At 37.7% G+C, this 15,848-nt stretch overlaps 1 protein-coding gene across 1 annotated transcript in view; it reads left to right on the top strand.

Moving 5' to 3' along the window:
* Positions 1–13,993, top strand: part of LOC128697477 (uncharacterized) — a 36,851-nt gene extending 22,858 nt beyond the window's left edge. The window contains exons 7-14 of the mRNA XM_053789195.2: positions 722–833; positions 1,443–1,587; positions 3,336–3,439; positions 4,371–4,592; positions 6,140–6,410; positions 8,801–8,989; positions 9,458–11,903; positions 13,166–13,993. Coding sequence (XP_053645170.2) covers positions 722–833; positions 1,443–1,587; positions 3,336–3,439; positions 4,371–4,592; positions 6,140–6,410; positions 8,801–8,989; positions 9,458–11,903; positions 13,166–13,251 — 3,575 coding nt within the window. The 3' untranslated portion in view covers positions 13,252–13,993. The remainder of the gene's footprint in view (positions 1–721; positions 834–1,442; positions 1,588–3,335; positions 3,440–4,370; positions 4,593–6,139; positions 6,411–8,800; positions 8,990–9,457; positions 11,904–13,165) is intronic.
* The last annotated feature ends 1,855 nt before the right edge of the window (positions 13,994–15,848 follow it).

The raw sequence follows: 15,848 nt of genomic DNA, 5'->3' as shown, positions 1-15,848 counted from the left end.
TATAGTATTGGTGTGACTCTGGCAATACAGTGATAGTGAATGATGGTGAATTTTTTTCTTTTTTTGGGTCTCCTTGCCTCGGTGGGAGATGGCCAGCTTGTTAAAAAATAAATTGATTGATATACAGGTGTTACAGATGATTTTTATTTACTCCTGTACAGTTTTCTTTATCCAGTAATATCTGATATGATTGTGAGCCATGAAGCCTTCAAGAGGGAAGGCAATTGCTTAATGCTGGTGACAGGCTTTTGATTCAAGGAATTAAATTAAATAATGATTACAACTCCCATTTCCTAGGTACTTTGTGACCTCTGTGGGTTTAGCACTTCCCATTAAATATAATAATGTGAACTGGGGAAATCAGAGAATTACAGATTGCTACCTTATGTTTGGTTGATAAATTAGACACATGTGCAACACTTGGGTATCTTTATTGATGAAATGTTTTCTCACACAGTGGCTTCATCAGTCTGATACAAAGAAGAGTGGTGACCAGAAGGATTATATCGACTCTAAACTGAGGGACCAATTACCTCAAACTCCTTCTGATCTTCAGTACTCTTCTTTGTATTAGACTGATGAAGCTATATATGTCTTAATTTGTCAACTTGTTGGTTCTCTGAACCATTTATCTACATTATGTTTGGTATTACTATACTGTATGGAAGAATTTCTTAATTTAGTTGGTGGACAATCATTTTGTATTTCATTATTCTCGCAGGTTTGAAGAACCGAGAGCGAGCTGAAGTACAAGAAGAATGGATGGATGGGAAAGTGCCTATCATTACAGCAACTGTATCTTTTGGTATGGGAGTTGACAAAGCTTCAGTCAGGTTAGCCACAAGTTGCAAACTATTCTCATCTCACAGTAAATAATTAAGAAGTTAATTTTTGTAGATGAATGGTTCAGAGAGACATGTACAACACTTGGGTATCTATATTGAGGAAACGTTTTGTCACACAGTGGCTTCATCAGTCCATACAAAGGAGAATAGTGAAGAACAGGTGTTTGAGGTAATCAGTCCCTCAGCCTTGAGTCGATGTAGTCAGTCCATCAGTCTTGAAAAGAATGATGGAATAATGGACTGACTACATCGACTCAAGGCTGAGGGACTGATTACCTCAAACACCTCCTGATCTTCACCATTCTCCTTTGTATGGACTGATGAAGCCACTGTGTGACAAAACATTTCCTCAGTATAGATACCCAAGTGTTGCACATGTGCCTAATTTATCAAGTTGATTTTTATTTAAAAGAGTATAGTATATAATAATGGTTGGAAAGGATTTTAGTGAAATTTTAGAGAAAACATGAATTATAAAAAATATGTTCTCATTGTACATTGTTAATTTTTTATGCTGTATTTGTATTATCTGCAAAATAAAGAAATAATTTCCTTAAAAGAGCACATTTCAAAGCTTAATATGCAATGCAATGACAGGTTTGTAGCTCATTGGAGTGTCCCTCAGTCTATGGCAGGATATTACCAAGAGTCTGGTCGAGCTGGACGTGATGGAAAACCTTCCAGGTGTAGAATATACTACAGCAAAAAAGAAAGGGATACTGTGTCATTCCTCTTGAGACAAGTAAGATACCTTTTCTTTTAAACACACTGGCCATCTCCTACCGAGGTAGGTGGGAGGTGTGCCACTACTGCAGTTCAGATGCCACTCTAGACTGCAAATATCCCCCCCCCCATCTCTTAGAGTAGAGTACAGGCACTGTACATCCCACCTCCAGGACTCAAGTCCAGCTTGCTGAACTCCCTGAATCCCTTCACAAAATGTCACCTTGCTTGCACTCCAACAGCATGTCAAGTCCTTAAAATCATTTGCCTCCACTTCTGTCTAACATGCTTATACACACCTGCTGGATGTCCAAGCCCCTCACACACAAAACCTCTTTTACCCTCTCCATCCAATCTTTTGTAGGGTGGTCCCTACCCTGCCTCTCCTCCATTACAAATTTATACACTCTCCAAGTCATCCTATTTTGCTACATTCTCTCTGAATGTCGTAACCACCTCAACAATCCCTCCTCCGCTTTCTGGATAATACTTTTAGTAACCCCACACCTCCTAATCTCTAAGCTACTAATTCTCTGCATAATATTTACACCACACATTGCCCTCAGACATGACATCTTCATTGCCACCAGCTCCCTCCTTGCTGCAACATTCACAACCCATATTTCATACCCATGTAAGAATGTTGATAAAACTACACTTTCATACATTCCCCTTTTTGTCTCCATGGATAATGTTCTTTCTCCACAGTGCCTCAGTGAAGGAACTCCTCAGTGCACCACTCACCTATTTCCCCTCATCAGTTTTATAGTTCACCTCATCTTTCATATACCCATCCACTGACATTTCCACTCTCAAGTATCTGAATGCATTCACTTCTTTCATACTCCCTTCTTTCAATCTGATATCCAGTCTTTCATCACCATAATTGTTTGTACCCCTCATTCATAAGCAACATCTGTTCATTTATTGAGTAAAATATACGTACTGCATATTATGTACTTTTTCATTTTTTCTGTTTAGCCCTCTTGGCCATAATCCAAGGCAAGATTATATAATATTAATTTTTCTGTGAACTTTCAGAGATCACTTCTTACTGATGATACTTTATCATAGGGCAAGTGCAAGTCACTTTTTAATGGTACTTTTGCCTTATTCACTTGATAATGAAGGCACCTTATTCACATAAATGTCTTTTATCTTCCATTCATTATACAGTGGACCCCCGCTTAACGATCAGCTCCCAATGCGACCAGTTATGTAAGTGTATTTATGTAAGTGCGTTTGTACGTGTATGTTTGGGGGTCTGAAATGGACTAATCTAATTCACAATATTCCTTATGGGAACAAATTCGTTCAGTAATGGCACCTGAACATACTTCTGGAATGAAATAATATCGTTAACTGGGGGTCCACTGTATTTAGTAATTTTAGTTTTTTCCACTTGTGCTCCATTGAAGCTGAGATGGCACAGGCCATGAAAATGTTTGTGGTGTCCTTGTTAAAAAATTAGTAAATACATGAATTACTTTTTTTTGTATTTACTAAATGCCAAATATACTTTGTGATGTATATGATGTATATGATGTCATGTTGCTGGTGAAAGGTTCGTGAAACTCCCCTTAGGAAAAGAGAATTATCCTCCCTTTCCTCAGATCAAACCTGGTTACCTCTACCTCTGCCATTCCTCAAGTGTTGTAAGACACATACAGGTTTAGTGTTTCCTTATGAATGTGCTAATTTGAGATGTGGGTGGGTGAAAATCTAGGATGCCGTTCTTAACGTGGTCTCATCGTAATGTGTGTTTAGGACGAGTTGAAGGCTAAGAAATCTGGCAAGCCCAAAAAGGAGGAGCAGGCCAAGACTGCAATAAAAAGCTTCGAGACAGTTGTCAAGTTTTGTGAAGCTCCACTGTAAGTACCCTCTTTGTATTTGACACTTGTGTATATTATACTTTGTGTATATTGTTTATTTACCTATTTACCACACAACAGGTGTGTGGTAGATCATGCCACAATTGTTTTCATTATTTAACATTATTACATTATAGAATTTTTATTTGCTTATTTGGTTTTCTGAGGACTTGAAGAAATGAATTTAGTAGAAGTAAAGAGATAATTTTGAGATGATCAGTCCCTCAATCTTGATAGAAGGTTGGTCAGTTCTTTAGTTTGGTCAATACCTTCTATGGTAGGTTCTTTAGTTTGGTCAATACCTTCTATGGTAGGTTCTTTAGTTTGGTCAATACCTTCTATGGTAGGTTCTTTAGTTTGGTCAATACCTTCTATGGTAGGTTCTTTAGTTTGGTCAATACCTTCTATGGTAGGTTCTTTAGTTTGGTCAATACCTTCTATGAAAGGCTGAGGGACTGATCACTTTAAAATTATCTCTTCACTTCTACTGTTTCCAGTGTTATAATTGCTTGTTTTTGACTGAAGATGCCTCCTGTACAAACAAATTGTTGCAACAGATTCCAGAGTGTTGCACATGTCTTACTTGTTGACATTGTATACCATTTTAATATGAAATTTGTATACAGGGATGTTTAAATGTTATTGACTTATAAGAATATAAATTGTAATGGTGTTGTATGTAAGTGATATGCATAAAAGTTAAATAACCTTGTAATAGAAACTGTATATATACAATATCCTGTTTGTGATTTTAATATTGTATAACTTTACTGTGGTGCATTAATCTACTGTCATTGGGGTATTTAAGTCATCTGAAAATGGGCCTAACTTAGATCAGCCAGTTAACTTTGCAGTGTCTTACTAAATCACTTAAAATGCATACGTATGATCTATATTCCACCATGTGAAATGCGACCTCTTTTTTTGGTAGCTGCCGACACCATTCCTTTGCTCTGTACTTCGGTGATGATAAACCAGATTGTAAGAAGCACTGTGATTACTGCACCAATCCTCAGTTAACACAGAAAAAAGTAGTCGAATGGAATGATTCACTGGTGCGTAAAACTAGCTACAGATTTCAAGCAGCAGCTGCATTTGAGGACGGTTATGAAGACCCTGACTTGTATGGTGGAGGAAGAAGAGGGTTGAAAAGGTAAGATAAATAACATAACCAATGTTAACTATGTAAACACACATGCAAGACATAGTTATTCTTATTGACAAGATGCTTTACCTACGCATTAGACTTTGTCAGACAAATATGAAGGTGCTTGCAATATTGGAGACACTAGAAGATGTAGAGAAGCAATTTTGAGGTGATCAGTCCCTCAGCTTAAATAGGTGGCCAGTTAGACTTAAGAGTTAAATTAAATGGCAGTTACTGCAGATCTTTCTTCTTCTTTCTTTCAACACACCGGCCGTATCCCACCGAGGCGGGGTGGCCCAAAAGGAAAAACGAAAGTTTCTCCCTTTACATTTAGTAATATATACAGGAGAAGGGGTTACTAGCCCCTTGCTCCTGGCATTTTAGTTGCCTCTTACAACACGCATGGCTTACGGAGGAAGAATTCTGTTCCACTTCCCCATGGAGGTAAGAGGAAATAAACAAGAACAAGAACTAGTAAGAAAATAGAAGAAAACCCAGAGGGGTGTGTATATATATGCTTGTACATGTATGTGTAGTGTGACCTAAGTGTATGTAGAAGTAGCAAGACATACCTGAAACCTTGCATGTTTATGAGACAGAAAAATGGACATCAGCAATCCTACCATCATGTAAAATAATTAAAGGCTTTCGTTTTACACACACTTGGCAGGACGGTAGTACCTCCCTGGGTGGTTGCTGTCTACCAACCTACTACCTACTAGTTACTGCAGATATAAATAATAATTATTGACAGTATATGTAGATGAAAGTATTTTCTTTTTGGGGATTTTCTTTCTTTTTTGGGTCTCCCTGCCTCGGTGGGAGACGGCCGACTTGTTGAAAAAAAAAAAAAAAATATGTAGATGCACACATGTTTGTATTTTACATGGTATTTTACATTGCTTACCAAAGTATAAATTAAAAGCACTGTTATTTGAGACACTTTATAATATAAATACGTATAATATGAACAAAACAAACAACTTTATTTCTTTGTGTAGTATACAATGTGTAGTTTACTTTTAATAAAATATTGTTAAGCACAAAGATAGCCACTAACATGCATATGTATTTCAGGCAGACTAGAAATGGGCAGCATAATTACTCAATGGTGTAGTTCAGGCCAAGGCTTTGTAAAGGCCTTATTCACTCTGTAATTAAAATTATATGACTTTAGATGATTAATGTTTTTAGGTGTCTTGTGGAGGCCACTTGTAACTAGTTGATAGTTTTTTTAATTAAGATAAGGTGTTGCACTGTATGTTCCAGAGAGCAAGAAGACTAGGATCAACAAGTGAGCTATTTTTTTTTGTTTTAACACTGTCCATCTCCCACCAAGGCAAGGTTACCTGTAAAAGAAGAAATGCTTTTGTTTCTTCTTTTTACATTTAGTAATTTGTACAGGAGAAGGGGTTACTAGCCCTTTGCTTGTGGCATTTTAGTTGCCTCTTACGACACGTCTCATGTAGGAAACTTATGATGACATTTCGGTCCAACTTGGACCATTAACTAGTTATACAATAACACTAATGTATAATATTGTGTTGTTCCAGAGAACAAAATGATTATGATCAGACTGGAGACAGGGGAGACAGGGGTCAAGCGGCTGAGCAAGAAGCTAAGAAGCAGCGGACAGCTTTCATAAAGCAACAGTTAGCTCTTCGCCGTGGTAAAGCACCTTCCACATCTTCCTCCTCTTACAGCAAACGTCAGAAAGAACAGAAAGAAAAAGAAAAGTTAGAAAAAGAAGAGAATGAACGAGCTCAGCGATCAAAACTCACAAATGCAGAATTTTCATCAAAGATCGCAGGGCTTAACGTTTCGGTAAGCTGGATTATGTCCGTCTCTCTTTTCTAAATTGAATATACAGTGGACCCCCGGTTAACGATATTTTTTCACTCCAGAAGTATGTTCAGGTGCCAGTACTGACCGAATTTATTCCCATAAGGAATATTGTGAAGTAGATTAGTCCATTTCAGACCCCCAAACATACACGTACAAACGCACTTACATAAATACACTTACATAATTGGTCGCATTCAGAGGTGATCGTTATGCAGGGTCCACTGTACTTGATATATATGTAGATATTACAATATTACAATCTGGATAATTAAAGCTTCAACTAGCTTGTTAATTACGATATTATTCTTAGCAGATCAACCAAACTGTAATGAGAATATTTGTCCGGGAGTACAAAAATACACATAATATTTTTAATCTTTACTAGTAAATTATAAAATAAGAGCATTATAAACAACAAACATTATAGACGACAAAGTGTATTGTTTGGTTTCATTATCACATTAAAATATCAGATACACGACTAGAATTATCATATTACCATATCATAAACACGACAAGAATTATCACATTACAAAGCACCGTATCACAAACATGACTATCCGTTACTGACATTACATTACTACAATTTCACCCGTGTCACAACTGACATGTAATTGACTACAATGTTACAGACACGCCCGTGTCAACTACGACACACGACACCTTTATAACAGTGTCACACGATACCTTTCTCAGCGTTATAACACCATCTTAACTGTGTCCACATGACACCCTTGTCCCCGTGTAAATCTACACACCTTCGCTACCATGTCCACATGACACCCTTGTCCCCGTGTAAATCTACACACCTTCGCTACCATGTCCACATGACACCCTTGTCACCGTGTACATCTGCACACCTTTGCTACCGTGTCTACATGACACCCTTATCTCCGTGTAAATCTACACTCTTTCGCTACCGTGTTCACATAACACCCTTATCTCCGTGTAAATCTACACTCTTTCGCTACCGTGTCCACAAGACACCCTTATCTCCGTGTAAATCTACACTCTTTCGCTACCGTGTCCACAAGACACCCTTATCTCCGCATTATAACACAACGTGTACACAAGACAACTTGCAGTGTCTGTCACCAACACCGTTGTGGAGGCCAGCTGACTAAGTCCAGTCGCTGCCATCAGAAAACTGTCCAATCATAGTCAACAGGAACTAAGTTATTCGATGCCATCAGGAACGAAGTCCAGTCATTCCCAGCAGCAAACTAAGTCCAGTCATTGCCATCAAGAAACTAAGTCCAAGTTCCCAGCAGGAAACATTCGTTGTCAGCAGGAGACGTTATCAGCAAAGTCAAGCTGTGAAGCCGTGCTAAACTCACTAGGTATGAGGTCTTCACTCTCAGTGCTGTGCAGAACACACTATGTTGTGAGTGCACCGAATGCGGCCGTCAGATAATTCTGAGGCCGTCAGACTCAGTGAGCTGTAGTGAACACACTGTATGAGGCCATCAGGTAACTGAGGCTGTCAGACTCAGTGAGCAGTAGTGGACACACTATGTGAGGTTGGTTCATCAGCCTCGACATAAAGTGCGATGACGTTACACTGGGTACTCCTGTCTGGCAGCAGCGCCGAAGTGCTCAATCAACCACTTCCACAATTGTCTCTTTCCTGCGTTTGTAACAGTAGAGCATGCAGAACAAGCTACATGGGAGGGAAATGTTTAGCTATAGATCTTTCGCACTCGTGTGTCATCAGGAGTTATGCAGTGTTGCAAGACAGCAATAGATAGGAGGGGAAATTATCTGAGGAATGGCAGAAGGTATCAATGGCAGCCCATGACACAGCATGCTGTGTCATGGGCTCCCATTGATACCTTCTGTCTTGCCTCAGAGAATTTTCCCTCCTATTTGTTGCTATCTTGCAACATTGCATAGCTCCTGACGATGCACAAGAGTGTGAAAGATCTAGAGCTAAAGATTTCCCTCCCATGTTATGCATTGTTAAGATTGTCTGTTTGTGATTGTACTGAACATACAGATCATATTTATCAGTAGACTAAAACACTTGGCAGAATTTGAGACTTTGGACTCCATAAGATTTTTCTACTTATAGTGATAAAAATAAATTAATTTCAGATTGATTTTTGAGCGGTTGAGATAATAATAATTGTTTTCAAATGTGATACTGTAGAGTATAGAAGACATTCCAAAGTATACACTGAATATTTAAATAACGTATCTTACCGTTCACAACATCTCAGCCACTGTATACTAAGTCTTTTGGAATATGCTAATATGCCATTTGTATTTTTTTGTTTGGCGCTGGAATGATCATCTAATGATCATTTGTATACTAAAATTTTCATGTGCTGCGTAAGAATAGTGTTCATGTGTTTTTTTTTTTCCTTCAGACGAGAGAGAGTTACCTTCAGATGGTGTTTCAAGCACTTGTTAAGAACTATGAAGCGTGTGGTGACTCGAGTCCAGTTTTGAACAGATTAAAAGAATCCGATATTGAAGATGTTGCGGTGAAGCTGGAGTACAGCATCTTCACCTCCACCAATGTCTTAATGATGTATCGTAAAGGCATGATGTCACTGGTTTGTGGCCTTATATTTCTCATGTATGGTATTACTCTTTCATACTTTTGGCTCAAGATATTACTTATTATACTTTTTTCAGACTTTATATCAGTTTAAATACTAATTATTCTAGCATCAGGTCAAACTATGAAAGACAGGAAAACATTGACACTGATCACAGGTATGTACAGTGTATGTAATAGCATAGTTTCTTTGTTTACCTTTTTGTTGTTTATACAGTATATTTTTATGTTGCAGTGTCACATAAAATAATATATAAGCATTTTATTTAATATGTAAACAGTGTGATGGGTCCCAGAATGTACATACAGTATCAGTTAAGAACATATTATTTACCCTTTATAATTTTTTTGTGTGCATCCTTACTACTTCTGTGATCAGTTAGCACACTTGAATAATTGGTGTATAATTACCTTAGAATTTGTTATACAGTAATTTGTCTCACTCCACAATATTACATTTCAGATGATGGGCATCAGGAAAGACACAAGTTCATTAATTTTGCGTTGTGAGTTGGCTGAACACGAGCCAAAGCTGAGTCTTGGCCAGTTAGCTAAGCAGATTGAAAATGACATCAAGAACCGGAAAGCTGCGAGCCTGGGATTCAAAACTGCAAGTCAGGTGATGGAGGAGAAATGTAAAGTGAAGAAGAAAGAGCCATCGAGTTTAAGCACCAGACGTGGTTTTGCTCTCAAGCGTTCGCCAAACCATCAAACCTCCCTGAGTTCCTATTTTATTAAGAGTGGCAAGCCTAAGAACAGTAATAAAGTTGATCATCAGCTATCAGACAGTGAATCAGATGGGGAAGAGGGTGGAAATGAAGCCAAAGGAGAAATAAAGAACAATGAGGATAATGAACTAGATGTAATGGCCACAGAAGATGGTGTATCTGATGCTGGCAGTAACTATGATCCCGAGGAAAATCAAGAATTTGATTTGGAGGAAGTGTCTTGGTCTGATTTAGAGTGTGATAGTTATGAAGATAAAGATGACAAACATAGTGATAATCACTGTGAGAATAAAGCAGCAGACTCAGGTGAATTGCCTCTTGTTAAAACAGTTGCTGAATGTGATAATAAATGTGATAGTAGTGATAGTGAACATTCAGTCATAGAATCTAAAACTGTATCCTCCTCAAAAGAAAATGATAGGAAGAGAAAAATGAATTTTGAAAATGAGAGACATGAAAATTCTGCCAAGAATATGTGTCATGGGATGAGTTTGGCATCTGAAATATGCAGTAGTAATGCTGAAGAAAATTATGTTAATGTGTCGGAAGATAAAGCAGGTTCTGTTGATATAGGGGATGTGCACGAATATCCAAGGAATTTTTCTGCAGTTAAAGAGAATCAGAGCACAGGATGTATGTTTGGGGAAAGTGATAATGTTAGTGTGTTTTCTCGAGAAAAAGTAAAATGTGAGATAAGGGAACCAGTGTGTAAAGACAGCCAATCAACACACACAGCAAAATTATCGTTTGATTCCTCCAGTGATATTCCACCTTCTGGATCTTCGCTCTCCTGTATTGCTGCTGTCAGATTGAGTTTAGAAAGAAAGGAATGGAGGCCAACCATTGAAAAATCTGAAAATAGATCAAAGAGCAAGAAATGTAAATTAAGTAAAAATGTAAAGATGATTGATTTATTTGGTGATACATGTGAAATGAACGAAATTGAACCTTCTAATCAGGACACTAAGGAAGGTTGCACGGGGGCTAAAAATGTGGCTATACCTTACGTACAGGGGGAGAAAGATAAAGGCAAATATGTTCTGGACAACTGGCAGAGTAATTGTGTTAACTATGACAAAAGCTCTGAAAGGAAAGAGAAAAGTGAAGGGAAGCTCAAACATAGTGATAATAGTTACCACATGGAGTTCAGTGACACAGTTAATGATAGACCTACCAAAAAAGACAAGCACAATGAGCATAACAGACAAAACAGAGGAAAACACAAATCAGAGGATAGCTCAAAAGAAAATGAAAAAAAGCACAAAGAAAGAGAAGAAAGAATTTGTACTGACAGTAAAGGTTCAGTCAGTTCTCCAAGTAAGCAAAAACAGACTGAGTGTGTTAATAAGAGTATGAATAAAGATAGATTATTGGAGGAAGGTTCAAGAAAGAATGATGGATTATATGAGAAAAAAGAGAAGTCAGGTAGTTCTAAGAGACATTTAGAGAGGTCAGGAAGCAGCTCAGAGAAACACAACAAGGAGTCTGACAAGCAAAGACATTCCAAAAATATTCAGAGTGGTTCAGAGAAATTAGAAATGCATTCAGAAAAATTAGAGGGACATGCAGAGAAACCTACTGTGGATTCAGAAAAATCAGAATGGAATTTAGATAAACCTAGAAGAGATTCAGAAAAATCAAGGAGAGATTTGGAGAGGTGTGAGAAGGAGTCTGTAAAACTAAGAAAAGATAAAGAAAGAAACTGTGAGAGATCACATAAGATCTCAAAGGAACCATGGATGGAGTCAGATAAATACATGAAGCAAAATGAGGATAAGATTTATAAGGAAAGAAAAATGAGTGAAGACAATGAGAGAAGGAGAGTCAGTAAGATGGAAAATCTGTTTACAGAGGATTACAGAAGCTCCATCCACCAAACAGTAGAAAAACAAAAAATTACTGATATATCTAATATGCCACAAAGTACTCTAAGAATGACAAATAAATCACTCAATTTACCATCTTCCAAAAATGACTCTGAATCCAAAACCTCTTCGAGATCACTACCATCACCCAACACAAAGGAAGCACCATCGCTTGCAGACAGAAAGCAGATAGCTGACTGGGTAGTCAAACATCTCATGCCACATTACAAGAATAATAACATAAGTGGGAAGGACCTTTTTAAGTCACTGGCAAGGCAGATATCGCACAATGTTGCACAGTTGGAGCTTGGCAGAGGTAAGTCAAGATAACTTTTTTTTATCTCGCTGGCTGTATCCCACCAAGGCAGGGTGACCTAAAAGGAAAAAAAGTTTCTTTTTATATATAGTAATTTATACAGTATAAGGAATTACTACCCCCCCCTTTTCTGGCATTTTAATCCCCTCTTATGATATGCATGGCTTAAGGAGGAAGCATTCTTTTCCACTTCCCTATGGAGAAAGTCAAGCTAATGTTGCTTTAAAATCAGTTTTTAATGTATCATTACTTTGTACTGCTTAGCCATGTGCTACAGTGCTGTTACCTGTGATACTACTGAGTGGGGAAGGTATTTTGAAAGTGAAGGTTGAAAGTGAAGGTAACCCTGGGAATACATTTAACTTTTTATTTCAGTCTTTTCTATCATGACCAAGTACCTTCCCTACCCAGGCTAAGAAATTTGGGCAGTGACAGAGTCTCATAAAAACTAAACTATTTTGAACAGCATTACAATCCACCTTATTGTGTCCCCTTGATCTCCATTAAAGCCCAAGAAGTTTCCCTTTGTTTTTCTCTCTTTACTATTCTTAACACTGATTGATTCTTTCTCAGTTCATATTTTAAAATCCCTACATTCTTAAAATCCCTGTGTTCTGTCTGTTTTTTCCTCTAATCCAGGGGTTCTTACCTGGGGTATCCATACCCCTTGGAGGGGGTATAGAAATCAAATAATGGGGAGATGGACTCCATCTCTGAACTGTTTTAAAAAAAGTTGTTAGATTAGAACAAACCTTCAGCTGTTCTGTTGCTAGCTGTCCATATAAAAATTTGACATCTTTTGAAGTCAGTAGGACTGGTGCTGGTAGTGATTATTATTTCACAGTCTGGCAAAGGGGGTATGGGGACACATGGGGAAATCCATTGGGGTAAAAAAGGTTAAGAACCCCTACAGTCTAATCCTTCCCTGCAATCTAATCCTTCCCTGCAGTCTAATCCTTAATGGCAATCTAATCTAATCCTTCCTTGCAGTCTAATCTTTCCCTACAGTCTAATCCTTCCCTGTAATCTAATCCTTCCCTGCAGTCTAATCCTTCCCTGCAATCTAATCCTTCTCTGCAGTCTAATCTTTCCCTGCAGTCTAATCCTTTCCTGCAATTTAATCCCTCCCAAGTGCTCTTTTTTCTCAATTTCATTCATACTGATGAATTAGCCATGTACATGTGCACACACAGATGACTCCAAGAGTACTCATGCCTTCAAAATTTGCACATACTCTTAATTTTTTCTTTTGATTTTTACAGATGAAGATGCAGCCGAGCAGTACATCAAAAGCTTTTTCAAGCGAGTCAAAAAAGTCACGTGTGAGGCAGATATTGTTTTCTACTGACAGACAGAGCATGTTGCTCGACCTGTTACATCTGACATTGCCTGTGTTATGTGAAACACAATAAATTCTGTTTTAAAGAGAGGTTTATTGGGGTGGTGGCACTGTATATGGTCCACTGGAGCCACACTATCATAATGTCATTGTGTACAAGTATATCTTGAGTTCCTACATGAGCCACACCATCATTATATCATTGTGTACAAGTAACACTGTAATCTCAACTCAAGCATCTCAACTACAGCTCTTCGTGTATACATTACTCAGCGCTTGACACTTTCTGTAATATAAATTTGGCCTTTTTATTGATATTTTTTTCAACTTTGTTGTGTTCTTTTCTCTATATAGAGTTAATAAGACATTTGTTACATTGGACATATTGAGATAAACCTTTATTTGTTAATTTTCATAGGAAATAAATAATTTTGATGTAATTTTTATCTTTAACATGAACATGAAGGTATAAAGGTAGCAATATGTATAATTTATATATATATGATCAGCCTCTTGTATGCAGTTTGTTTTTTGTCAAGACTTGGGCCAACATATTTAAATTCACATTTCTGCTATTCTTTGAATCTAGGGTAATCTAATTTATCACGTGTTATTTTAAACAAACTGAGAATGTACTCAGCTTAGAAAATGTAACATGCATTGTGCAGTGAGTATCACCTGTTGGGTGTTATAAAAATATGGTATTTTGCAAAATAAATTTAGTCTTAAGATAACAGTGTTTGACCTCCGGTGTGCTCACCTATACGTGGTTGCAGGGGTCAAGTCATAGCTCCTGTCAGTCCAGCAGAACACGATAGTGTACAGTGGACCCCCGGTTAACGATATTTTTTCACTCCATAAGTATGTTCAGGTGCCAGTACTGACCGAATTTATTCCCATAAGGAATATTGTGAAGTAGATTAGTCCATTTCAGACCCCCAAACATACACGTACAAACGCACTTACATAAATACACTTACATAATTGGTCGCATTCGGAGGTAATCGTTATGCGGGGGTCCACTGTACAGGCAAGTAGAGTTCAGAGAGTAAATATACACATAATCTATCTGCAGTACCTGCACCTTGTATACTGTTTTCCTCATAATGAGGCAACATGTTTTAGAGGTAGTGAGATGCCTTCAGTACAGTCAGTACTTCTTAAGGGAAGGGAGAAGTTACTCGGGTGAGCACATGTCAGGAGTACATTGAAGGCTTGAGATCAATTTGTTTTGCTAGTTAAGTAGAACATGTCATTGTCAACCTTCAGGTTAGACACCTCATGCTAGTGAAGGGCTCTTGATCCAAAGAATTGGAGATTTCCTTTTCCTTGGATTGAATCTGATTGCCTCCCATTCCCCAAGGTGCTGTATAATTCCTATTATTGTATTTTCGAACTATACAACTGTATATGTACATTGATCAACAAACAACTGAGCAGAGTTTTAAAGGAGGCTTTGAGTTTTAGTGGCTTGAGCATCCAGCAGGCTTGTGTAAGCATGTTAAGATAGGAGTGAATGGAGACATGTGGTTGTTTAATGGAGGTGCTGTTGGAGTGTAAGATAACATGAAAGGGATTTAGTGAAACCAGTTAGCTGAACTTGAGTCTTGGAGGTAGGAAGGGCAGTGGCTACACTCGGAAGGATTGGTGGAAATGTGACAGTTGGAGGGTAATCTGATTGAGATGCTGGCACACTTCTGGAAAAACAGCTATTGAATGAATGATGGTGAATGTGTCTCCTTTGGGTCACTCTGCCTTGGCAGGAGATGACTTAAGATAAAAAAAATACTGCATAAGTTTGGAGTGCTTGGTGTAAACATGTGGTTCCTTAAGAGAGAGATGCCTTGATGTCGGTGAACGGCTCTCGAACCAAAAAATTGGAGCTACTCTCTATTTCCTTGGGCTGTATGATACTTTAGTGTTTACACTTCAATTTGATAACATTATTTCCTTGGATTGAAGTAGATTGCCTTCCATCCTCCTGATGCTCTACGACCCTTACGTGTTTAGTGCTTCCCCATGAACATAACAATAATATAAGCTTTTAATAAAAAGAAATAACCATTAAAATGTTAAAAATAATATATTTAATAATTTTTTTTTGGGGGGGGGAGGGAGGGAGATGGTCCAGACTATACATTATCTGTGCTATACTGTAACTATACAGTACCTGTACAATACTGTAACTATACAGTACCGGTACAATACTGTAACTATACAGTACCTGTACTATACTGTAACTATACAGTACCTGTACAATACTGTAACTATACAGTACCTGTACTATACTGTAACTATACAGTACCTGTACAATACTGTAACTATACAGTACCTGTACTATACTGTAACTATACAGTACCTGTACAATACTGTAACTATACAGTACCTGTACTATACTGTAACTATACAGTACCTGTACTATACTGTAACTATACAGTACCTGTACAATACTGTAACTATACAGTACCTGTACTATACTGTAACTATACAGTACCTGTACAATACTGTAACTATACAGTACCTGTACTATACTGTAACTGTACAGTACCTGTACAATACTGTAACTGTACAGTACCTGTACAATACTGTAACTGTACAGTACCTGT

The sequence above is a fragment of the Cherax quadricarinatus genome, chromosome 44, assembly GCF_038502225.1.
Source record: "Cherax quadricarinatus isolate ZL_2023a chromosome 44, ASM3850222v1, whole genome shotgun sequence".
Lineage (NCBI taxonomy): Eukaryota > Metazoa > Arthropoda > Malacostraca > Decapoda > Parastacidae > Cherax > Cherax quadricarinatus.
Note: the sequence above shows the minus strand (reverse complement) of the source record. Positions and strands in the feature narration are given on the sequence as shown.